The sequence below is a fragment of the Peromyscus californicus genome, unplaced genomic scaffold, assembly GCF_007827085.1.
Source record: "Peromyscus californicus insignis strain IS unplaced genomic scaffold, ASM782708v3 Scaffold_4__1_contigs__length_199733344, whole genome shotgun sequence".
Taxonomy (NCBI): domain Eukaryota; kingdom Metazoa; phylum Chordata; class Mammalia; order Rodentia; family Cricetidae; genus Peromyscus; species Peromyscus californicus.
This window is the reverse complement of record NW_026294562.1, coordinates 22544304-22571651: the sequence shown is the minus strand read 5'-3', so window position 1 is coordinate 22571651 and position 27348 is coordinate 22544304. Positions and strand designations below refer to the sequence as shown.

The 27348-nt window shown below is 37.5% G+C and overlaps 1 protein-coding gene across 3 annotated transcripts; it reads left to right on the top strand.

The window, feature by feature from the left end:
• On the top strand, positions 1 to 27048 carry LOC128125381 (cytochrome P450 2C27). 3 transcript variants are annotated; one of them, XM_052762756.1, is made up of 9 exons: positions 1 to 168; positions 1705 to 1867; positions 2043 to 2192; positions 4642 to 4802; positions 8117 to 8293; positions 15254 to 15395; positions 20915 to 21102; positions 24361 to 24502; positions 26867 to 27048. In XM_052762756.1, exons 1-9 carry the CDS (start codon positions 1 to 3, stop codon positions 27046 to 27048), a joined length of 1473 nt encoding a protein of 490 aa, XP_052618716.1. The 3 variants fall into 3 exon arrangements, with proteins under 3 accessions (XP_052618716.1, XP_052618717.1, XP_052618718.1); XM_052762757.1 differs by lacking the exon at positions 2043 to 2192; XM_052762758.1 differs by lacking the exon at positions 8117 to 8293.
• Positions 27049 to 27348: the final 300 nt, after the last annotated feature.

The window sequence follows — 27348 nt, the reverse complement described above, 5'->3', positions numbered from 1 at the left end:
ATGGATCCATTTGTTGTCTTGGTGCTCAGTCTCTCCTGTCTGCTTCTCCTCTCACTCTGGAGACAGAGCTCTGTGAGAGGGAAGCTCCCTCCTGGCCCTACTCCTCTTCCAATTATTGGCAATTTCCTCCAGATCGATGTGAAGGATATCAGCCAAACTTTGACCAATGTAAGTATTCTTTGTGCTCCTCAATACCTTGATAAAGAAGATAAATTGAAAGCTGCTTTAAATGAAAATCTAATATAAGAGGAAGTAATTGCTATAAATAATCATAAAGTCAAAACTCTTCCAAAGTATTGTGTACCTTATGACTTTTACAGTTGTCTCTTGTTAGGAACCCAGTAATGAGCAAGAATTCAGGTGAAAAGATATTTATTTTATTGTATTCTATAGAATAAGAAAAATTCCTACAAAATTGCAAAATTTGTGAATATTACCTATCTAAAAAAAAGTCAACCTTTTCTGTCAATTTTGGTAGAAGGTCAATATTAAGTAATATTTTATTCAATAAGGAAGGTAGAACTTTAGACAAACATTTTTACTGAGGTGATCTATTTGACGTTGGACTCTAAAGAACTACATGATGCCTAATTTAAATAAATATCAATGGAGATGGAATAACACAAGAAATGCAAGAAAGAAGCCAAACTTTCAGCGTATCTGGTGATATTTATATATACTTTTAATTTTTGCAAAACCTAAGTCTTTGGCTAAGAATGTTGCCAAAGAAGGGCCTGTTTTTCCAAGAAATGTTGCATGCCTATTGTGCAGCATCTGTGGTACCCACTTGTTGTGTGTGTACTAGCAGTTGCCAAATCTGGACTGCTCAACAGAATCATTGATTCTGACTTACAAATTTACATGTCAAAATTAAGTAAGCTAAGCTTTGCTGCTGTATTTCTACATCATTTCATCTATTCCACTGGTCTACTTGTACATTTTTTATGAGTACCAGACTATTTATATCACTATAGCTTTGTAATATAATTTGAGGTCAGGTATTGTTATACCTCCAACAGTGTTTTTACTCCTTAGGAGTGCCTTGAATATTCTTGGTTCTTTGTGGTTCCATATGAAGTCCTCTGTTGTTTTTCTAAACCAGTAAATATGGCATCAGAAGTTTGATGTATAGCATAAAATCTGTAAATATGGTAGTATGGGTTTAGTACTATGGGTGTTTTGTTTCTTGGTTTCTGTTTCTTCTCTGCGCTTCTTGCTGGAGTGCCCAATGTTTGAGTAGAGGGTCTCCACACAAGTAGGCTGGAATTCTGTAGGTTAGAGAGGACTGGCCTCTGTTTATACAGGATGTTTCTGCCCAAATTGGGGGACAGGATGCAAAGGATGATTGTGTGTAGGGTAGACAGGCACTGAGAGAGGGGGGGCAGTCACTAGGCATATGGGTAGCTTACATGGAGTTCTGGTCGCTAGTTCTCTGTTGAATGTGCTGATGTGAAAATTTGTTGTAATCTTTGTGTAAAAACTACCTAAGCCCTGATCCATTACATGGTTTGCTGTAGGTGATCAATAACTGATGATCACCATAATGTGATATAAATAGGCTTCAGAACCATTTGAAGCTCAGTTTTGCCTGAATAAAAATTACTAAAATACAGTGAATGACAATATCAGTGTGAATGAGGTTGACTCCATGAAGACTACAGTGACTTTTTTTGCTAGTATTTACATTTTCCTTCCTATTTCCAGTTCTCAAAAGTCTACGGTCCTGTGTTTACCCTATATTTGGGTAGACAGCCCACTGTGGTGTTGCATGGGTATGAAGCAGTGAAGGAAGCTCTGATTGATCATGGGGAGGAGTTTGCTGGAAGAGGAAGCTTCCCAATGGCTGAAAAAATTAATAAAGGCCTTGGTAAGTAAGTGTACACGTTGATGTGAGTGCTGCACAGTGTTTACAGTGGAAGTGAAGATGAAAGGTGGGGCTGGACCTCTTCCTTAGATACACTTTGAACCTCTCTATGGTTTCCACCCATCAGATCTCTCATCTGTTCCTAGAATCTATTTCTAGTGTTTAACCATTTCTTTAGGCATTGTTTTTAGTAATGGAAGCAGATGGAAAGAGATAAGGCGCTTCTCACTCATGACTCTGCGGAATTTGGGCATGGGTAAAAGGACCATTGAGGACCGTGTTCAAGAGGAAGCACAGTGTCTTGTGGAGGAACTGAGGAAAACCAACGGTAAGTGTAGGTTTATGCACTTATATCTTAGTCTAGGTATGTGTGTATGTCGTGTTGATTACATCCTATCTAAAATTTTTCTTTGTTTTAAATCACAAACAATGAATTTCATGTCAATTTTCTGTTGAGCTGCAGGAATATGCATTTCCATTAGCACAAGTGTAATTTCTCTTTGTGGATCATTCCACCACAGAATGATTGTTAATGATAATGGTGACAAAGCCCAATCAGGATATTTGTTTTCATTTTCTTGGACTACAGAGATTTAAGCAAATTAACTCAGTAATGCAGGATTCTTGTAGGTCAATGTTTACAGTCCTGGGTAACAATGATGTGATTTATGGCTTTCATTTCTTAGCCAAGTGTAATAAAATATTCACCAATTATTGTGTCTGCAATAGCATGCTATCAAAATTGTATTGCTATTTGTTTAAAAATTATTTACTGCATTCAGAATCTTATAAAATTTGTCTTTATTGTGATTATCCACAAACACCTCTGAGATATACCCCTACTCTACAATTTACCCTACTTTCTGTTGTCTCTTTATTTGATATCCACCAAATCTGATTTGTGCTTGACAAATATGATTTTATAAGAAAATTTTTATTAGTAGTTTCAGAATTTTTTCTTGTTTAAAAATATGTTTTAATTGAAATAATATTGCATGATTCCTCCCCCTTTTTCCTTCTATCCCTACCCAGATGCCCTCCCTTGTCTCCTTCTCAAGCCTTCACACTCTCAAATTGATAGCCTCTTTTTCTTTAATTATTATTGGGTATATGTTTATAAATGAACACATACATATACAACCTCTTGAATACTCTTTGCTATTGGTTATTATATATATAATTTCAGTGCTGACCACTCTGCTCTTGGACTGCAAATAATACAGCTTAAGCCTTGAGAGGATACTTATCCTTATGCCAGGAGTCATTAGGTGTATGGAGTTGCCTGTCTAGTGGTAGGACTCTGTGAAAATTTTCCCTTTCCACATTAGCACAAATGCTGATTTTGTCATTTTTCCAGTCTTGTTTTGCAGTCATTTCTAGGAGAGACTGTTTTATAGGTGACTTCTTGATATTCTGATTCTTAGAATCTTGCTGCTTCCTCTTCTGTGTTGATTACTGAGTCATAGAAGCAGAAGTTGTGATGTATTTGTGTATGTTGAGGCTGGGATTCCCACAGTCTGTTGGTATCTGCATTATACCCAATAGTGGCTTTCTGGAATGGTCTCCATTTGCTGTAAAAAGAGATCTTTTTAGTAAGGGGTGGTAGCTACACTTACCTATATCGATAAGGATATGATTTAGAATGTAGTAAAGAATTATGCTGGTCAAGCAAACTTGGTAGTAGATTCTTTCTTATGGCCCATCATCTCACTAACCCTACAAAGTTATCTCATTTTAGATTATATTCATCCTCCCTCTTCCAATTCTTCCCACATCTATCCACCTTTTTTTCCTAGCCATTTTTTATAATATTTCCCCAAATGCCAACTTGTGCTCATCAAATATTCTTGTTTGTGTGACCTTCCAAAAAATCATGGTCGATTTATCAGGGGATACAATCTTAGAGAAAATTGACCCTACTTCTTCCAGAAGCTAGTAATTGCCTATAACACCTCCATTAGGGGTATTACATCAAGCCCAGCTTCCATCTCCATGCTAGGATATTTTCTGGCTCTGGCTTGCACAGGTCTTGTGCATACTGTCACATTTTCTGTGAGTTCATATGTGCCTCTGCCCTGCTGTGCCCAGAAGACATCATTTCCTTGTAGTCATCCACCACCTCTGGCTCTTACCCTCTTTCTACTCCCTCTTCTTCAATGATCCCTGAGTCTTTCTAGGAAAGGGTGCAGCACATAATTTATATTTGGGGATGAACACTTTGCAATCTCTTATTCTTTGCACCTTCGCCCTTTGTAGCCCCTGTGTTCATCATCATCTACTGTAAACAGAAGCTTCTTTGATGGTGGTTGAGAAATATCTTGTATGTGTCTCTTTCTTCTGGATTATGTTTAACTTACTAGGGGCTACACTCTTAAAGAAAACTGACTCACCTTCTCTCAAGAGCTAAGTAGTGCCAGTAGCTTCTTGACTATTGGTGGGACTTTGTACACATTGCCTCTCTCCATACCGTGATTTGTTCTGACTTAAACTTACATGAGTTTTGTGAATGTTGTCACAATTGTTTTAAATTGACCTGTGCAGCTGCCTTGCTGTATTCAGATTTGATCTGTTCTTATTTATGTAGTGAGGTTTAGGCCACCTCATGGTTAAGGTTAATGTGATATGTTACTTCTGTATTTAACAAATGCTTAGCTCTTAGGAAAATTGTAGATGAGATATGGTTTAAAATTTCTACAGACTCTTTACCTGTTAACAAAAACAAAATGTTTTCTTTGTATATTTTAATGGTATTTTTCTAATTGTTTCTGATTATCCAGGCTCACCCTGTGATCCCACATTCATCCTGAGCTGTGCTCCATGCAATGTCATCTGCTCCATTATTTTCCAGAATCGTTTTGATTATAAGGATCAGGATTTTCTTACCTTCATGGAAAAAGTAAATGAGAACGTCAGGATTCTCAGCTCCCCCTGGTTGCAGGTGAAGTCAAGATATTTTCCTTCTGAGAACATACTTACAGTCTTTCATTATCATAGGTCAAACTCAATATGGACCAAGAAGTGAGGTGACCGGAAACCATGGCTCTGAAAAACATACTAAGGAAAGAATATCTGGAAGGCAGTTCTAAGTCCTTTGCTGTACAAATAGCAAAACTCAAGGGCAAATGCCAGATTGGCTCAAATCTATTAGTTATCTATCTATTTTCTAATTGATGTTCACAGAACTGTCTGTATAAAATATTATTGCATTCACATGTAGAAATGTGGCCAAATGGTCACAGGACTTTCTTCTATGCATAATTCTTACCCTCTTTTCAATTATTGAATACATCCTCATCATATTATTAGGCAGAGATATTTTAGTTTAGAAAGAATATTCTTTTAAAGGAGAAATAATCTTAATGGCAATGAAATCTACCAGGAAACATTGAGTAGTTTCAGTGGTTTGATATGTCAGCTGGAATCCTAATTGACAAGATGACAACAAGAAATGAGAATGTGAGTAGGTTAATGCTGTGTGGGCCACACACATGTTCTCAGAGTTGTCCTAGGCTGAACTGGCATCTCCTGAACTTTCCATAAAGAATGGCTGTCTGTGATCTCAGCTGCCCAGCGCAACAAGGCATAGGCAGTCAGGCACTACTATGATGAGCAAATGTATGGTGTGGTATGAGAAAGAAAGAGACAGTAGTTCATATCCTGTGGACAGAGGCATATATGAAGAGGTGAAGTGGTGAGTAGGGGACTGAGGTGGGTGGCTTGATTGCCATTAGGGCCAAGGTGATGTTTGGGCCTCAGCTGCTGCCAGGCCACATGTTTGGGTTCATGGTCATGTTGTAGCCATAGTCTATGTGATGTCCATGGCTCCTGATACCGCCAAAGGCCAAGAGGAAATGTTTGTATGATGTTGAACATTATCTCTCACTGGCTGCAACACTAGGGAAAGTGGACCCTGCACCTCCTCTGGGCAGCACAGTGAAACTGATTTTGTTGACAGGGGTATGGATGAGCCAGCCCCAAGAATGTGAGCTTGGGTGATTTGACCCTGCCCCTCATCTGCCATATAGTGGCATCGGTGGAATAGAGATGCCTCCCAACTGCCTTTGGCAGATGGGAGAGTTGGCCCTGAGGTTATAAGAGTAGGAGAGGGGCCCTTAATCCCCCCACAAGTTACAGAACTCAGGAGAGCACACCCTGCACCTTGCCTGTGCAGCACAGTAAAGCTGATACTGTTGACAGGGGTATAGATGAGTCAGCCCTGTGAATGTGGAGAGCTGGCCCCACTATTTGTCTGTCTTGTGATGGTGGTTTGGGAAAGAGATGTCCCCTTTACCCTTAGCCCCTGCTGCCTGAGGCAGATGAGGGAGATGACCCTCCCCCTTACCAGCTGCATCACTCAAGAAAGCAGGTCCTGTTCCTAACCTGGGCAGCAGAGCAGAAGCTGATCTTGTTGGCAGAGGCATGAGCCGACCCTGAGGTTGTGAGAGTGGGATAGCTGGCTACATCCCATCTTCTGTCACATGATAGTAAGGCCAAGGGAAAGGGATTCTCCCCCCTTGCCCCTCCCACCTGTGGTTGGTGAGGGAGCTGACCCTCCTCCTTACCAGCTTGAGCACCTGAAAAAGTGGGCCCTGCACCTTCCCTGGGCAGTACAGCAGAACTGATCCTAGTGACCCTATTCAATGGGGGTTCTGCAGGTAAATCATGCCAGATAATCTGAGTGTGAAAGATCTGAGCCCCTCCCCTCATCTGTCTTATGGTGATATTTTGTGGAGTAGAGATTCCCTCTCCTTCCTTGCAGCCTATAGCAGGTGGGAAGGCTGGCCCTGAGGTCATAAGAATGGGCAAGCTTTTGCTGCCATTCATTCATCAGCCTCAGCTCTTGGGAGAGTGGCCCCAACACCTTGCCTAGTTAACACAGAAGATTTGGCCCTCATGGTGTGGGTATGGGAGAGCCAACTCTGAGGGAATGAAAGAAGCTCACTGCTATAACAATGGGTGAACTTGCCAGGGCTATGCCAGAGAACTCACCTTGGTCCTGAGGACTTGGAGACAGCTGGAGGGCTGGCAAACACTGCAACTACCCAGGCCTAGAACTAGGGTTATGAGTTGGTGCACCTCAACATCCACCCCAGCTGTGATATGCTGGAGAGGCAGGACCTGCAGATTCAGGGCTGCAAGGTCTTCACAGTACAGGGCAGCAACAGGATAGCCAAAAAGACTCCAAGTGAGGGTCCAGTATTGATAGTGTAACAGGAACTAGAGGCCTTGAGGCAGGCCAATGACTCTTTGAGGTGAACACTTGCAAGTAAAGATATATGGATAAAAGGGTGTGTACTGTTTGACTCACTATGTCATACTACAGCTTCCATAATGAGATTTTTTTCTCTTGAATTTTATTTTATTTTATTTGGGGTGGGGATGGTGTAAGGGCTGAGGGTGGATGCAAGGGTATGGGAAGGTGAATGGAATCAAGACACATGGTATAGGGGCAAAAAGAATAAATACAACACAAGTTAAAAAAAGAATGCCTGTGATCATAGGGAAAGCCCTAAGAGCTGTGGTATACCTCTGCTTCAAAGCCTCTTGGAGCCCCACTCCCTTCGGAAATTTCATTTCATATCATAGGCCGGTTTACAGGAGTGAAATATGCATGTGCTACTCTTTTGCTATAAATTAAGATGCCCAACTCTCTTCACTTCTGCCACCATCTAAAAGCTGTAAATGACAATAATTTAAACATATCGTATTTCAGACTTTTAGGGAATAAATGGTATAAGTCTTCAGCCAATTTTCACAAATATGCTCTATACTAAAAAGGGTTCATTAATGTGGTAACCTGATTATGATCTTTGATCATTTGAACAGGAATTTCTCCCCACAATCTCTCTACTACCACAGAGAATTTTTACATGTATGAAATAAAACACCTTTTCCTTATGCTGGACACCATTTTTCATTCATATCTGAATCTATAAACCCAAATTGGTCTTGATATAGACATGTGTATTACCTCATATCTGTCTATTTAAAAAGTTTATTTTGGTAAAGCCTGGAGAGATGGATCAGTGATTAAGAGTGTGCATTGATCTTGCAAAGAACCTGAGTCTAATTTTCAGCATCCATGTTAGGTGGCTCAAAACCACTAGCGTCAGGGAATCTGATATCTTTGGCCTCCAAGGTACCCACACATAGATGGCACACATACGCGTATGCATGCATACACACACCACATACATGATTAAAAGCAAAACAATACATCTTAACAAAAAATTTCTTTGCTTAATTTTGTAGGTATGCAATAATTTCCCTTCACTAATTGACTATTGTCCAGGAAGTCATCGCAAGATAACGAAAAATGTTGATTATATCAAAAGTTACCTTGTGGAGAAAATAAAAGAACATCAGGAATCATTGAATGTTGCAAACCCTCGGGACTTTATTGATTATTACCTGATTAAACAAAAGCAGGTAAAATGTTAATATTAATTTATTTTATTGCTTCAGCATTTTGCGGTTTGTTGAGCACTGAAATGTTTGTCAGAGATTTTTTTGAGTCAGTAACATTTGAAAAACAGTTTTAGTATTTATTATGTGTTGGGATGCACCATATGGATACTGATTAAATAAAGAGAATTTGCTAACTGCAGCACATTCCCTCTGTTCTTTAAAAAATGTTGCTGAGGAGAAAAACAATACAAAGTGCAGATAACATGGGAAAAAAATCTAATCAGGTAGAAAACAACCTACTATCATGGCAGTGTGAAAATTGGCACCATAAATGCATGTAGTATGGCTAGATTTCCTGTGTATCTAGTGGATTAAAATTGATCTGGCCAGAGTGTTTATTTTAAAATGATAGATATAGGAGTTAATTTCAGAATTACTGAGGGGTGTATGGAGAGGTATGTGGTGGGAAGGAGTAGATGTATGGAAGAGTAAGGCTGTGAGTGTAAGTTCAAGCTAATTTTCACCAAAAGAGGCTAAGGATTGGTATCTACTGGGGATCCAGTCAGCATGATCTGCATTGGCATTATTTAGTTTATTCAAAAGACAATTTTCCATTGTATTTCCCAGGGAATCAGTAAAAGGCAGTTGGCTATAGATGTTTGGGTTTTGTTGTGGGCATGGATTCTACTCCACTGATCTTAGTTTGTCCTTTGCTAGCAGTCCACTACCCTCAGTTTTTTACTACTGCAACTAAGTAACAGTACTTAATATCCTGGCATCTGAGTCCCCTGATGTTGCTGCTTTCTTTTGACAGATTTTTGTCTAGTTTGTGCCTTTTAAATATGTATACTTACAAGACATAGTTCACAAAGTCCAATGAATATTAAGTAATGATTCTGAGCTGTAACCATGTTTCACTTACATTATGGTGGTACTTCATGTGGTTACAAAACACTGCAACTACCAGCTCCTTCTAGTTGGAAAGTATTCCATTCCATTACTATGAAAAAATACACCACGCCCTCTACTGATCATTCCTTTGCATCCACACTATCTGTAGTAGTTGTTAGTGTGATTTCTGTATATATAGATGTGCCTATGATGAATGGATCATCTAAACTGACTAGTGTATGTGACTTTCAATTTCTGCCTTGCACTTGTCTAGATCTTGGACTAAGTGTTTCTTCCTTTCTTTGAAGCAAATTTCATTTTCTTGCATTAATAGCAAAATACACTTATTACTCATAGATGGATATTTTTGTTATTTCTACCTGTGGCACCTCTAAGCTATAAATATGAACATATATAAGCATGTTTCTTCATAGCTTATTTTTACTTCCTCTGTCTATATCCCCATGACTGGAGTTTCGTAGTGAAATTATAATATTTTTCTTTCTGTTTTTTTCTTTTTTGAGCAACTGTTAACAAAAACTTTCACATTAATACACTATTTCATGTCTATATGATCTCTTATTTTCCAAATAGCTGCCAAAAGGGATAATTTTGAAACTTTATTGTTCACATCAACTCAGTGAGTGTGAAGTGGTTTTTTAGGGCAGATTTGATTAGTATTTTCTTGATAACAGTAGAAATGGACATCATTTTAGGTGCTATTTTGCCTTTCTGTGTCTTCAGAGAATTTTATTCAAATATTTTACCTATTACATTCCTTGCTGTGTGGATTTGTAGAATTGTGTATGTATCTAGATTCAAGCATCTTCATATAAATGGATGGTATGGAAACATATTTCTACCCGGTAGGTTGTCATTTTCACATTCTTATTTATGTCCAGAATGCATTAGCATTTTGTCATGGATGAAGTCTGGTTTATCTGTGCTTTTGGTACTTTCTTCTGAAATCTATGAGTCCAAACCATAGGGAACAAGGCTTATCCCTAGTTTACTCTTCCAGCATCCTTCTTTTCATGTAGTTATCCTGCTGTTCTGTCATCACTTGCTGAAGTCTCTTCCTTTAGATGGAGCAGTCTTGGAACTCAGTTGTAAGTCTTGGCCATAGATGTTTAGGTTAACTCCCGGCTGTCACAGCTCTACTGGTTTTGATGGTGATTGTGTCAACACTTCACTACATTCACTACTGTAGCTCTGCAATAAGATTTTTAAACAATTGTTCTATGCGTGATATGTTTGTTTTATTTTATTTTTGCAATATTTTATTAAGTATTTGAGAATTTCATGTGATGTAATTTGAACATAACCCTCAACTTTTATTATCCTCCTCTCCATTCTCTCAGCTCTTCCTACCATACTTTAATTTCTTTTCCCCCTCTATTTCTCATTGAGTCTAGTTTCTGTTGCTCACCTAGCCTTAGGCCTAATATATGATGATCCCATCAGGGTCACATTGATGAAGGACATTGACTGTCGCCTTCCCTAATCAGCTTGATTTGGAACTTTATATTTCCTCTCCTCACTTTGTCCTGGGTTTTTAATCTGGTGGTGCCTGCATAGTTTTTGTGAAGGCTGTCACAGTCACTGTGAGTTCTTATGTTCATCTCTCTTTTTGTCTCCAGAAAACACTGCTTTCTTGATATTATTGGTCACTGATAGCTCTTACAACATTTCTGCCCCATCTTCCACAAAGACACTTAAACCCTCTGGGGAGGAGTGTGTTATGATTTAGGGGTGAGCACGTCACAATGCTTTATTCTCTGCACATCAAACAGTTGAATGTCTCTGTATGAATTACCATCTCCTGTAAGGAGTAATTTCTCTGATGAAAAGTAAGACAGTTCTGGTCTATGGATGCAGTAGTAAGTCATTAGGAATCATTATAACACTATACGATTAGTCCATTAGACTAATAGATTTGACCACAGATTTTTAGCCCTTTGACAGTTGTAGCTATGGTTCCTATCTAACAAATGGGGCCTTCGATACAATCAGAAAGTGGTTGTTTGCTGTCATGACATTGGTGTAACTATTGCACTACAGGGTGTGACTTATCAGGCCAGGCATTGTTGTAACTTACAGGTTCACAGCTGGGAGAAACTGAGAATAACTTTCTCCCCCAGTAGCATACATATCACATCTCAGCACAACAAATACTAGCCAATAGTAATGCAGCTTCTAGATAAGTAGCAGTTTGATGTCTTCACATTCTGTGACTCAAAAATATAGTCTCATCAAAATAGTGATTTCCCATAGAGTTCTAGAGAGTAACCTGGAACATTGGCAATAATCTGTGATAGTTAAGGATCTATGTGACTCTACTGGCCAATCACTCAATGTAATCTTTTACTGGTCCTAGGGCATATATATGATGTATATGTATTTGTATTTTTTAAGTTATTGCACTAGTATTTTCTCATAAGTTTTTCAAAGGGCCTTTGGTGTGACTTATTTATCTCTTCTCATATTGAAGTCTTTTACCTTAGTAACTCATGCTCACCCTTTTCATCTGTGATTTTATTAATTTGGCTCTTTTCTCTTTCCTTTGGTTATTTTGGATAAAATTTGCCAATCTTGTTAACAAAGTTCCTATTGTTTGCTTTTTGTTTGTTTGTTTCTATTCCATTAATTTCAGCCCTGACTTCTGTTATCTCTTTCTGTCTAACATTTTCGGTGTTCTGTGTTCTTCTTTTTCCTAGGTTTTCACATGCACTATTAAATTATTATTATGTGAAGTCTCCAATTTTTATGTAGATTTTAGTGCTGTAAATAATCTTCATAGATGTTTTTCCATTGTGTCCCATAGATTATCATATATTGTGTTTTCATTTTCATTTAAGGTTAGGAATGTTTTAATTTCCTTCTCTTTTTCTTTCTTAACCCAGTTTCCATTCACTAGTATGCTATTAAATTTCCATGAGTTTGTGTCCTTTCTGTTATTTCTATTGTTTGCAATGTCTATCTTTATCTTTTTATGGTCAAATAATATGCAGGATACAATTTCAATTTTCTTAAATTCTTCAAGATTTTCTTTGTGCCCTATTATGTGTTCAATTCTGGAGAAAGTTCTATGGATTTCTGTGAAGAAATTATATTCTTTAGAGCTTGAATGGAAGGTTCTGTGTTATCTTCTAGGTCCATTTGATTGATAATGTCATTTAGCATCATAATTTCTCTAGTTTTTGTCTAGATGGCTTATCTGTTGATGGAAGTGGGGTATTTATGCCACCTGCTGTCACAATGTTTGAGTCAGTCTGTGATTTTATATTTAATAATGTTTGTTTTATGAGACTGGGTGCATAAATGGGTGTTTGGTGCATAAATGTTTAGAATTGTAATGTCTTCTTGGTGGAGTTTTTCCATTAATTAGTATGGAATGTCCTTACTCATCTCTTTTGGTTAAGTTAAAAAAAACTTCTTTTTGAAGTTTGTGAGCTCAGACCTTCCTCACAGTTCCACTTGAATTTGAAGATTTGTTTTCCCATTAGAATTTCTAAGCATATGAAAGTGAGTCATTAGACTATTCTGTGGAATATTATTACCTTTGTATCCTGATTTCATTTCAGATTATTACTTTCTGCTGTATAGAATCACTACTGGACTTAATTTTTTTGTCCTGAAACTGTACTACAATTATTTATTAGCTTTGATTGATTTTATGCAACTTTACATGTGATTTTCTACATCACACTTCTTCATAAATATAATTGTACTTTATCATTTATAATTTAGGTTCCCTTATTTCATTTATTTGTTTAATTTTTCAGACTAATATTTCAATTATTATCTCAAATGATTCAAAAGTACATGCTTTTAGATTTTATTTCCATACTAAATTTAGAACATCTTTTGATATTTTGTAACACAGTATACTTTATATTTGTAATTTTCTTAGATGTTCCTTATGGCACATACCTTGTCTTCTAGCCATACTTTCTAAGTATTTATACCATGAAAGATCATATCCACAATTGTCAACTGCTTTTCTATGTCCAATTGTAGTGACTATGTGCCCTTGTTTCTTTTGTTCTAATAATGTGCTATATTGCGGTGACTGAATTTTTTAAGTAACTATAGATTTTGGGGGTAATTGCCACTTGGTCATAGATTGTAGATTGTATTCCTTAAAGTATTTTAACTAGGCCATTTTAATATCTTTTGGTTATTCATTTTTTAAGTTCTCCCATTATTTTAAATATTATATTTCAAAGAATAAATTCAAATGACCAAAACAATTATGGATGCCATTTTTCATCAGAAAGGAAAAATAATATCACAATTAGATTTAATGCTACAATTGTAATTGTGGAGCTTTTTCAAAGAAGAAAGCTGTTAGTAATCATGCAATGAGATGGACACTAATATAATGTTAATGGGAATATATTGGTTAAATTATTAAGGCCACTCCACATAGTTAAAAGGAGATTTATTTAATGGCGTAACTTACAAATTAAGGGATAGGTAGGTCGTAGGGTCTGGGGAAGGTGTATCGCAGTCCAGCGGTGTTCTCTGGAGCTCTGCTTGGTCCACCTCCACGTCCAGGGTCCCGCAACAGAGAGAGCGCTGGCCCATCCAGATCTCGGGTCCCCAGGCGCCTCCCTTGGCCCCGGCTGTAGGCGTGACAGTTGCCGAAGTCTCAATGGGGGTTGGAACTTCCAGATCAAAGCTGGAATGGCTACCCACTACAGAATATCAATTATTAGAGTCATTTTATAAAACAATGTCAAGGGTCCTCTAGAATCTCTTTCCCTATGTCTATCATGGGACCCAAGTATTTTACTTCTGAGCTTATATCCAAAGAATATCAGCATATGGAAAAGGCACCTGCATGTTCATGTTTGTTTCTTACTCTGTTTCTCAAATCGTGAAGATAATTAATCTGGAATTCATCAATGCATGAAAAGATGGATAAGAAATGTGGGCTATAAATGCAAAGATATATTACTTTTTAATTCGAAGACGAAATCTAGTTATTAATGTACAAAGAAATAATGGGTTTACTTAACACAAGGACAAAGAATCTCATTACAGATCCATCTTAGTTTAACAGAGAATTCTCAGAGATAGAGTCAAATGTCCTCCACTGTTCTTCACCATATGGAGACACAGGCCTTAATTTTTATGTCTGAATCTGCATATCTGAACATTAGTGTAGCTAGAGTTTTCCTGTCTGGCACACAGTCAGGACAAATCTCTCTCACCCATCAGTCCCACAGACGCTCAGACCCGACCAAGCAAACACAGAGATTTATATTGTTTACAAACTGTATGGCCGTGGCAGGCTTCTTGCTAACCGTTCTTATAGCTTAAATTAATCCATTTCCATAAATCTATACCTTGCCACGTGGCTCGCGGCTTACCGGCATCTTCACATGCTGTTTCTCATCGTGGCGGCTGGCAGTGTCTCTCTGACTCAGCCTTCCACTTCCCAGCTTTATTCTCCTCCTTGTCCTGCCTACACTTCCTGCCTGGCCACCGGCCAATCAGTGATTTATTTACCAACCAATCAGAGCAAAACACATTTGCCATACAGAACATCCCACAGCACATTAGGCCTACCACAATTCTTTTCATATGGTTTTGATGAGAAGAAATAAATAATGAATAAAACGTTTCATTTATGTTTTTTAAGACATAATTATACAAAACTGTACACACTTAGGTGCAGATAATCACATCATTGCAAGAATTAGGCTAGGCATTAAGGTGAAATCAAAAATTATAAAAATCTGTGCCATAATTTTTGAAATTATATGTTAATTTCTCCTCTATTCTACATTCCAGGATTTTTGTTGGCAACAATATAAAACAAACATTCAGTAGAAGTCTTATTATAAAAAAACTTCCAAATAACTCAATGTTCATTTCAAATAAACTAGACCCCAAGAATATACAAGTCAGTAAACTTCTATAAAGTTAAAATAACCATTAGGAATAGGAGCTATGGTTTTTTTCATTTTAAATTTTATACTTTCAGTAAAAAATATATAAACTTGCACAAAACTATAGAGCCATTGTAATCAGATGTGCTAGTAAATAATTTATCAGATTATTCCATGAAATTATTCTTAGGCAAACAACAATCAACAATCAGAATTTACAGTTGAACATCTGACAACCACAGTGAATGATCTGTTTGGTGCTGGGACAGAGACAACAAGCACAACGCTGAGATATGCTCTCCTGCTCCTGCTGAAGCACCCACATGTCACAGGTGAGGACTCAGGTGGTGACGCACAGAGTTCCTGTAGGATGCTGGAAAGACTCTGCTAGTGTCTGTGTGTTATTCTTAGAGAAGTCTCAGTCCTTCACCTCCTGTGCCACTCACTGGCTGTAAAGAACAGCATGACAAAGAGAAACAGACTCTGATTGTAGGAAAAGCTGTCAAATTCTGGTCAGTGTGTGAGTTCTCTAGAAGGTAAAATACGACAGGAGTGGTTGGGATATATTGTCCTGTGGATACATGTTCTTTTATTCTCAAAAATCACGTCTTCAGATCAGCTAAAACCTTTCAGTTTCCTCTCCTCATTCTGATGTATCAATCTTTAGGGTAGAGAAAAAAAGCTCACTTCATGGAAGCATAAGCAGAAAGCCTAGAATGTACTGAGTCTGGCTGAGTTCATTCTAAGTGTTCAAAATATTTAGTTTCTATAGAAACATTTTTCCATTAATACAGAAAATATAGATGAAGGAATCTTATCACTTCAATGGTCCGTTTCCTTAAATTTGTTGAACAATGATCTTTTTCAATTGTAAAAAAGCACTTGCTTTTACACTGTACTTTAAAATAAAATAAATGCAGTGGTCCAGCATATATAAAACACACCACTCCTCCTGTGCCCGATATATACTACATGATAAAAGCACAAATGTGAATCAAAATTTATATATTTAGTATAGGAAGAGATAACAATATACAGACAAGGTGGCTTCACCAATTTACGGAACCAATAGTATGAGGAATGAGAAAAATATAGAGCAGGAAAGATGATGTTGAAACATAAATGTTAGATCAAAATGCATTTGTAAGACAAACAAGCTGTGGATCTATATCTACAGACCAGTGAAGACTCCTGTTCCAAAGCAACAGAAGCTGTTTTTTGTTTTTTTTTGTTTTTTTTTTTTTTGGAGCTGAGGATGGAAACCAGGGCCTTGTGCTTGCTAGGCAAGCACTCTACCACTGAGCTAAATCCCCAACCCCTATAGGAGTTTAAGTAGAGGACAAAGTTGTGTACAAGATGCTGGCCTTGCTGAGGTTCTCTTCCTATTCCCATTCAGCAGGTTACCCTACTCCAGGAAAATAAAATCCTTAAAAGAAACTGACTCTAAGAAGCCCTTTACTCTAGACATTGATGATTGACAGGGAATGAGCAATGCATAGGGATGAAAGGGGAGGATGGCAATATTTGAGTCCCAGAATTCCGGCTCTCAGAGCCCTTTCAGTGCCTTGTTCCATCAATGTGAGCAGGGGTCTATCCTCAAGACAAAAGGAATAAATCAGCACTCTGTATTTCACCACATTAATATAAAATATTTTCATGTATTAATCAGAGTGGATTCCAAACATCCATCCAAGACACAGGCTCATGGAGTTTCTTGACTGAATAGAAGCATCAAACCCTTCAGGGAGATCCCTGGGTCACATGTTAACTATTCTCATAGAAACTATACTGGGATTTTCAAGATCAGCTGGCTTCTGATGAGTTTCTAAAATAAAAGGCAGATGAGACCTCTAGGTTTGCCATAATTTTTGTCCAATTTTCCATTTCTTCATGAAATTTGTGAGAATGTTTTTCATTGTATTATCTATTATCTGAAGTAAAGTCACAGGAAGCCATGGGCTCCAGGAGCCTGAATACCTCTTGTGGGAGGGTGAGTGTATCAGAGATTTTGCTGTGTACCAGGTCTGGGAAGCTCCCAATTCCATATTTACCATGTGGTTGCTGTTGGATTTGACAGAAAATGAGGGATGAAAGAGAAAAAATTTTAAGTCTAATACTCCTTTTAATTGAGTATATATTCCCAACATTTTAAAATATTTACTTAAATTTCCAGTATAATTCTAACTCAAGAAATGCAAAATTACAGACAAATAATATATATCCATTTATGAGAAAGACTGCTAATAATGGAAAATAATCATAATTTTCTTGATAATGGATAATATTTATGTATGTAAATTAATCTAACAGTGAATATTGGTAGCACAATGTTATAATCTAATCTACTGTTTTTCCCTTGTATTAAAAATCGATTTTTCTCACATATCCTGACTAAGGTTTCTCCTCCTCTACTCCTTCCTTTTCCTCCCCACCTTGTCTCACATCCAGATGTCCTTCTTTTCTGCCTCTCATTAGAAAGCAAGTAGGATTCTAAGAATAACATATAATAGAACAAAATGGTCTAAATATAATATGACACAACAAAAATAACACATCGGAACTGGACAAAACAAACAAAAGAAAACAACACAAGAAAAGGCACAGGAAACAAAGAACCATTTATTTGTACATCAAAGAATCCCATAAAAACACTAAACTGGAAGCCATAATATATATGCAAAGACTTAGTGTAGACCTGTGCAGGCCCTGTGCATGCTGCCTCAGCCTCTGTGAGTTCATATGTCCTTTATTTTGATTTTAAAGGGCCTTTTTTCCTTAATATCTTCCATCCTCTCTTGTTCTTACACTCTTTCTGCCTCCTATTCCACAGAGTTTCCTGATTCCTGATGGGAGAAATATGATGGAGACTTTCCATTTAGGACTAAGTGCTCCAAGGTCTCTTGCTGTCTGCATAGTGTTTATTTGAGAGTTCTGTATTTGTTGCCATCTGCTGCAAGATAAAGCTTCTCTAACGATGGCAGAGCAAGGCACTGAAGGATGAGTACAGCAGAATGTCATTAGGATTCATTTTACTGCTATATTTTTGTTTTGTGTTTTGTTGATGTTTTTTGTTTTTAGAACAGATTTTTTATTTGCTTTTACCATAGGTCTCTGGATTATCTAGACTCCCATTACTGGCCACCAAACAAGTTTCAGGAATAGGTTTAATTTCATGGAGTGAACCTTAAGTCAAACCAGTTCTTGGTTGGTTACTCCCACAAGTATTTGACATACCTAGCATATCTTGTTGGCAAGGCACCATTGTTAATCAAAGGGTTTGTGGCTGGGTTGGTGTTTATGTGTCTCTTTTGATAGTATGCAGAATACATTCCAGTACCAAAGATGTTGGAACATAGGGGTGAAGGTTCTATGTAGGCATCAGTTTGACTTCTCCATATTCACAGAGCTGTATAGGTGTTGCTTCAGTAATCGGGCCTTGCTGTCAGGTTGTGGAGAGCAATCTATTGTCTTGGCTACAGTCTGGGGTGTTTGGAGATGTCCATGGAACTCCTTTGACAACTCAATTAGATGCAACCTAACCATGGTGTTGGAAGTTTCATTTGGTGACAAGCGATGTTCAGTTGGGGTTCTTGGATATTTCATTTAGATCACCTTCATAAATGTTTCATATATATATTTAAGAGGTTTCTACTTTATTAAGATTCCATAAAGTCCCTCAAATGGCCCAGTATTTTATGTCTCTTCCTATATTCCCTCCCTCACCCCTGCTCCCCTCCCCAATCAAGTCTCCCCTCAATATATCCACAACTATCTTTTCTATCTCCCTTTCCTAACAAGATCTATCTGTCCTCCATAGTCCCTTACTTTGCGTCTAACCTCTGTGGTTCTACAGATTGTAGTTTGGTTATCATTGATTTAGCAGCTAATATCCACATATAAGGGAATACATACCATATTTCTCTTTCTGGGCCTGGATTACATCACTCACGGTGAGGTTTTTTGTTTGTTTGTTTGTTTGTTTGTTCCATTCATTTACCTGAGAATCATGATTTTATTCTTTTTTCAATGGCTGAGTGACACTCCATCGTATAAATGTACCACAGTTAAAACAATCTATTCCTCTGTAGGGACATATACTTTTTTTCCAATTTCTGGCTATTATGAATAAAGAGCAATGAACATTGTAGTAGAATATTATTTTAAGGTGTGTTACTTTTGTTTATGTTGCATTTGTTTAACTCTGTGAAGCTTTGTTACTGTGCCTGTCTGAAACACCTGATGGTCTAATAAAGAGCTGAATGGACAATAGTGAAGCAGGAGAGAAAAATAGGAGAGGCTTGCAGGCAGAGAGGATAAATAATAAGGAGTGAGAAAAGAGATGGAGGAGTGAGAAATCAAGGAGCCAGAGAAGGAGGACTCCAGGGTACAGACGCCCAGCTACACAGCAGACCATGGAGCAAGAAACAAAGAAAAGTATACAGGAATAAATAAAGGAAAATCCCATAGGCAAAAGATAGATGGGATAATTTAAAGTTAAGAAAAGCTGGCAAGAAACTAGGCAAAGCTAAGACTGGGCATTCATAAGTAATAATAAGCCTCAGTGTGTGAATTTATTTGGTAGCTGGGTGGCAGGCCCCCTCAAAGAGAGCAAAAACGAAAAACACGAGTTTCCATGATAGGATGAAACAATTGTTAGGTGTGCCCAAGAGTAGTGCAACTATATCTTGATGTAGATTGACTCCCGTCTTCCTGAAGTATTGTCACATTGATAGCCATAGTGGCTGTACAGATTTGCACTCCCATCAACAATGCACCAGTGTTCCCCTTGTGCTACATCTTTGCCAGCATGTGCTGTCACTTTTTTAAAATTGATCTTCACCATTGTGAAGGGTGTCAGATGAAATCTCAAAGTATTTATTTGCATTTCCCTGACTTAAGTTTTTGAACATTTTTTTTTAAGTTTGTTAAAGTTTTTCTCAGCCATTTGAGTTTCATGTTTTGAGGATTTTCTGCTTTGATCTGTACCCCATTTATTAATTGGATTATTTCTTTTCTTGATATCTCATTCTTTTAATTCTTTATATATTTTGGATCTTAACCCTCTATTGGATGTGTTGGATCAAATCTTTTCTCATTGTGTAGTTTGCCATTTTGTCCTAATGATGATGCCTTTTTCCATGCAGAAGCTTTTTAGTTTCATGAGGTTCCAATATGGTATTGCTAAAGAAGTGAGAGGAAAGAAGAAGTGTGCATGTGTGTGTATGTCTAACATGTACTTGTTTATGTAGATGATGTAGATGTAACTGAAATTTCATTTTCCATATCTGAAAGTCATAAATGTTATGCATAGTTGGGCATATAAGAAACAGTCATTTTACAAATATGAATATATTTCAGAAGTAGCTGAAGAGGTTGAATTTGTTCATTACTATGTGTGAGAAAAAAAAGAAGTGTCTTTCAAATTCTACTCATGCAGCACACACATATTCATAAATACACATACATTAGAATGTGACTGTAAAAGAATATTGTATTTGGATACAGATTTAGTATCTGAGTCTAATCTTCTTTACCACAGACTAAAGCATGTTGACTAATTATATTCTGTTTTATTTGATACTTTTAATTACTTATATTTTATTTACAACTATGGCTGTATTATATTATATTATATATAATAATAAGTGTTTGCTGATATATCGTGATATCTATATAAAATAGTGATATAAATCCACAACACAGCATTTCTGCATAAATATATGTATAAATACTTTTACCTATGAATGAAAAATGCACATTTACAGTTGTTTTACAAAACATACATTATGCTGTGCATGGCCTGACATGTCACTTTTCTCCTATCCCCCCACTTCTCATTGTGACCAACCAGCTAAAGTCCAGGAAGAAATTGATCGTGTGGTTGGCAGACACCGCAGCCCCTGCATGCAGGACAGGAGCCACATGCCCTACACAGACGCCATGATTCATGAGGTCCAGAGATTCATTGACCTCCTCCCCACCAGCCTGCCACATGAGGTGATCTGTGACATTAAGTTCAGGAACTACCTCATCCCCAAGGTAAGCTTGTCTCTTCTCTGCTGCACCTCTGTGCTCCTGATGTTCCCAGATCACTGTGCAGTTCCAGTCCTCTGTGTCACCTGGTGCTGCTGATGGCTTATACTGCTTCCCAATCAGGAGGGCAGCTGCTCTGCAGGTACAGCTACATCTGGTAATGATACTTCCACATTTGCTCTCTCTTTCATACACTGTTTGGCAAAGCTTAGGTATTTCTGTTGGAATGTTCAAACACTTTGTCAAATTTCCAAAAGTCTTTTCTGGTTTTTTATTATTATGAGGGAAAAAAATCTTCAAATTGGAAAGAATTGATATCCTGAATTCTTTCAACTCATCAGTAAGGTTGTCATTCAATCATTTATTTGTTATGTTTATTTATCTGCCATGTTTCTTCTCACTAATGTAGCCTGTAAATATCTTTTTGTAGGTTTTCTGAGTGGTGAATATCTGTTATTATTTCTCTAGTGCCTCTGCTATTCTTTCCATCTGCTTCATGGAAACAATTGATGTAATCATTCTGTTGGCCTTATTTTTATCTAAACATGTGAATTTTACTATTTCTAACAGATATCTGTAAATGTATGTGGAATTTGAAGTTGTTGTGTGGGTTAATACTTTTCTATGTACTTTTCGTATTCCATTATCCTCAATTTCTCCCCAGTTGGGTGATGAACAGACCTGGTTGCAGTGGGCATCACTTGTCTCATTTCTGATTAGGATGAAGTATTATAACTTTAATATCTCTGTATCAAGTTTGATGTTTTAGGAATACATTGATATTTGTGTAGATCAGATGATAATTTTTAGTCTGATTTATTTAAGGGTATAAGAGATACTTTATTGTAGAGCCAATTATGTATGAGCATGACCCAGGAACACAGATTTTTTTAGATGAATTTTATTCACAAAAGTCTGTACAGTATTTTCAAAATTGTTCTCTGCTTCCATTTTATGGTTCTGTGTATTGTTTACCATGTGATCACTGACTGTATATGTCGATGGAATTTTCTCCAGTCCTGCCTTGCCCAGTGGTCCAGATGAATCTCTCCTACCTGTGGTCCCACAGTCACTTATAAAATAATTACTCAGGGGGTATATTATTTACAAACTGTACGTTTAATGTTTATATTCTCTAGCTCTTTGAACTTAATTCAACCCATTCCTATTAATCTATGTCTTGATATGTGGCCTCTTGGCTTACCAGTACTTTCACATCTTCCTTCTTGGATGGCTGGATCGCATCTCTCCTGACTCTGCCCTCTTCTCTCTGTATCTCTCTTGAATTTTCCACCCAGCTGTAAGCTTTCTAGCCATAGAGTGAAATAGGTTCTTTATTAACCAATAAAAGTAACACACATTCTCAGCATGTAAAAAGGTGTCCCACAGCACTATGTATGTTACCAACACGTACGTATGTTCGATTTTCTCTGACACACATTGCTTATGACTTCTGTGTAAAGAAATTTCTGTCCATAATTTTTCTCCTCCAAACTTCTTAGAATTTTTATATTAACACTGAGCTGTTGGCTTAAAACTAAGTTTAAAATGTTCCCTGATGTGGTTCTGTTTGTACTTAGTTCATTCTGTGGCCACTTAGTTTTACTTTGAAGACCCCAAATCTTCTAATTGAGTTTCAGATACTACAGATGAAAAATGCAGAATCTTTATAGTAATATCTTCATTCAAAAAGGGTGAAGTTGCTTTCTACTTGGTAGTTCTGTATTGTTTCAGGGTTGGGAGTGAAAAGAGATTGGTAAGTCTCCAGTAACTAACATCATTTGGAGATGATGGAATTAGATTTGCTAGTGGCACTGGATTTTGTTGTGTGATAACAGACTTAGTATATGGGTGAGGTTGCCAGTCTGCTCTGGGTGCAGGACATTCCTGAGGTAAGACTGTTGAGGTCTATGCTAATATACATAACATGTTTATGTTTATGTCCTTAGACCCTTCATTCCTCTACTGCTGGATCATGATATGACTGGTCTCTTTTGGGTCCACTCAAGCAGATTATTCCATTTATTTCTCTTTATGGAACAACCTTGTCTGGAAATAAGCATGACTTCACAGCTGATTTTCCCTTCTGACAAGTAGGATAAGTGATTTCTTTGATCAGACTGGAGCCACTGATCTCAGCAGAAGTAATAGGATAGGAAGGAACCAATGATCTTTTCCGTAATTGTTCTGGTAGATTTTAGATTTTCTAGGCGAAAGGAATTGTGCTGACTCTTCAGAAACTCTGTCATTGTAAGAGAGAAGCAGTCATGGGCAATGTGTAAACAAGTGGTTATGAATATAATAAGTTCAATACCTATTGACACTAGAACTTAATTTTCGCACAACTTACATATGTCAATAATGTTCTTTTTAGCCCTATAAATTTAAACATATTTAGTGAAGCTGTATATTAATATGTGTGTCAGCCTTGAAAAAGCTTTGTAGAGTACATTCGTAGAAACTTTAAAATGATGCGAGATTAGTTTGTGTACTAATTAAACAAAACTTGTCAGCACCAGTTCCCAGCAATTTCTGTGTATCCCTGGAAGTTTTATTGATTTAGCTGTCACCAGATCATCTTACTTTAATCTTATTTTGTTTAATTTTATTCTTCCCTTTCCTCTCCATTCCAACCCTTCCTTTCCTTCTCCCAAGGAGTCCTCATCCTGCTTTTCTGATACATATACATATATGTATTTCTGTGTTTGTGTGCATTCATATAGATGATAGATTACATGCATGACTGCATACCTGTACTCTGGCACATAGCCCTGCATTTACTTTCCTATCATATAAATACAGATATAGATAGACAGATTCTGTAAATGAGTAAAAAGGAGTGGTATTTGTCTTTCCAAATCTTCTCTATTGTACTTAATGAATGGTCTTCTATTCTGCTCAAAACACTCAGTGAATTATTCTACTTGGAAACTGACTCACATGAGGAGTATGTACACAGATGTGATGAGCTAGAGCAGTCAGTGATCAGAGAAGCATGGGTCCAATCTGAAGGAAAGGAAAAAGAGACTGAGAAGTTTTAGTCTAAGTACTCATGTGAAAAGTCACTGGATGGCACTTTAGCTACATTTGTGCCAGGCCTCAACCTCCTCCCTGCTTCTTACCTGCTCTGTATGTTGAAATGTCCCTGCGGTTCCTTGTACTTAACCCCCACTATGGAGCAGAAGGTGAACTAGGTTATTTTCCTAATGGGTTTGAGCTCTATGCTTTATTTCTATCTTGATTTCTCTCTGTGTGTTGTTACAGGGAACAACAGTAATAGCATCACTATCATCAGTCCTGCATGACAGCAAGGAATTCCCCAACCCAGAGAAGTTTGACCCTGGACACTTTCTGGATAAGAATGGAAACTTTAAGAAAAGTGACTACTTCATGCCTTTCTCAACAGGTAATAGAAACCCATTTCCATGGCTCCAGTGACATGAGAGGCTCTAAAGATTTACACAGTGGCTCCCTAATGGCCATTAGACTTGCAATGATCATACAGGAGTAAGTCTCTCAGTGTCCATGCACTGTCATGATAAAGAAATTTCTTCCCTTTCAGGTTATGAAACTGAGGCTTTGATTGTTCATCTACTGTTTAAAATTGAGAAAGCTAGAGTGTAGGGTGTTTGTATTTTTCCTTTAGCTACATCGTGGAAATATCAAAGAAAGCAAACTTCATTTACACTTCACTCACTATGAAAATGGAGACTATAATTTATATTCATGTCTTTTTTGCTGTGTCACTCACCCCCATGCACTTACAATTCTTCAAAAATACAGAAAATAACCAAAGAGCCTCAAGTGCACTTGGTAATCACATGAATGAACAATACTTGTTAAATTTCAGTTGGATAAGGGCAATGAGAAAGACTCCCAGATCTCTGGATTATTGGGAATAAATCAGCACATTTGTATCTCAAACCTTATTAATTGATGCCTAAGATGGAGCATAATTCTAATAAATGACTGACTTCCTAGCTGCCTCAAAAGGCATAGGTAATGGAGGATTATAAAAAGAAATCCTGTATCATTAAAAGAAGGTTTTGAACCATTAGGTCAGAGCATTTTTACTCAGTTCAGAATTACAGGAACTTCAAGATCATCATGAGATGATGGAGACAGTATAGATGTGGCAGGACATTCTGCAAAGATGATCAGAAAGCGTGTTCCTTCTCATTCAGGATGAGAACAATGGATATTGAGTCCACACCTGCAATGTGTATGCTGCCTTTGGATATGCAGTTTCTGTCCTTGGTTTTGTTATTTTTTATTATGAACACAGAGACTCTTCCTCAGTCTCACAGGCAGTCTGCTTACAAATGTGAACAAACCCACTTAGCTAAAAAGTATTTTTGAACAATGTATTTCTTAATGGTATAGGTAATTGAGAAAAAAATCATTCAACTTATTCTACTTGCCCAATGAGATGTCCTTTCATGCAGCTATCCATCTACCAACCCATCCAACAACTGCTGCAGACCATGCCATAATACAGCAGAGGGCCATTAATAATTCAGATTTCAACTTACCAGATGAAAAATTCCCTGGTGGAGGAAGGTCATTTCAAGCAAGGCTTACGATGCCACAGACTCTGATATTGTTTGTTCCTGTTTGTAATTTCACATGTGCATAAACAGCTGAGGAATCTCCCCACTACAGTGTATTCTCATGTAATGTGTACATGAAATCTCATGATCACATCTCAGTCTTACGAGCACTTATATCTGTGGACTGTCAAACATGATTCATGAGGACTATAGAAACTTAGAAATCTATTTTATATAATTTTCTCAGGCTCAAATAGGAAAATGGCCATGTGTCCCCAGTTCAAGACAGCTACATACAATTAGCTGATTTAAAACCTCACAACAAATTCAAGGTTGACTAGTTGCCCCTGAAAAGGAATCACACAAGGACAAATTTCCAAGTGTCTGCTTGCTGAACCAAGGTTACAGGCATAAAGCAACATTGGTGACCGTCTTGCTAAAATCTGGCTGATAATTTAAGACATATCTCCCTACACAAATTCCTAGCAGCTTATCTCATGGGCACTGTGCCCTCAGCCTCCACTTTATAGCCTTCACAGCCAAGTGTTGCCATGGTTACTCACTCCCGGCTGTACTGGCTGCTTCATGTCCGAGCTGCCTCCAAGTCCGAGAAAAACTGACACTTTTAAATGTTAGTCTAGAATGTTATTCACACTTACAAATACAGGATACAATGCATAATTTCTCCATTTTCTAGGCTCCCAAAGAGTTTAACTCTATAACCCCCTTCATAGACTATCTTCTTAACAGATACTGAAGCAGCTGTACATTCCTTCAGGGCCACAGCTGCCCCACTAATGAGAAAGCTGACAAGTTTATTTCATGTGTGTTATCAGAATGGCTCTGCTACTTATTGTTTACCTATGCAATGCAATATGACCCTCAGATGTAATATTCCCTGAGAATAAAATATTCTCAGATTTTATTCCCATGCCTGTGATGTATATAAGGGATGCAGAAAAAAGAGAGGAAGGAGAGAACTTGAGAGAAATAAGGAAAATAACCAACAGTACCTGTATGAGTCTTATTCCCTCAGATAGATAGATAAGAATTATTCTTAAGTCCTGCTACTCTGAGGCATTCTTTTTGCAAGCCTGGAGCAGTCCTGGGAGCTGGTCTCATGGACTACAATAAATAACTTACCATTCATTAATACAAGTACAGTGATTCTCACATTTATGAATGAGAATAGTAATCTTCTTTGATTTTTTTCCCCCTAGGAAAGCGGATTTGTGCAGGAGAGGGCCTGGCCCGCATGGAGTTGTTTCTATTCCTGACCACCATTTTACAGAACTTTAAGCTGAAATCACTGGTTCACCCTAAAGATATTGATACAACCCCAGTGGCCAATGGATTTGCCTCTCTGCCACCCCCTTATCAGCTCTGCTTCATTCCTGTCTAAAGATCAGACTTTCTGCCCTAACCTGTGTTGTTTTCTGCGATCATGTCTACACCTTCATTCAGCTCCTTCCTCATCAGAGACAAGGTGTCCTTTCTTCCCTTTCATGTATTCCCATTCTGTCAAGACCAAGAAAACACCTGTCAACCATTTTGCAGTTTCTGGAATCACTGCACAAATATATTGCTCTTTTCTCTTCTCTGTGACATTGTTATTATCCCTTTTGCTAATGTGTATCATGTCTTGAGTTAAAATAGAACTTCACTGTAAAATAACTAACATAATAAAATAATTCATGGTCAT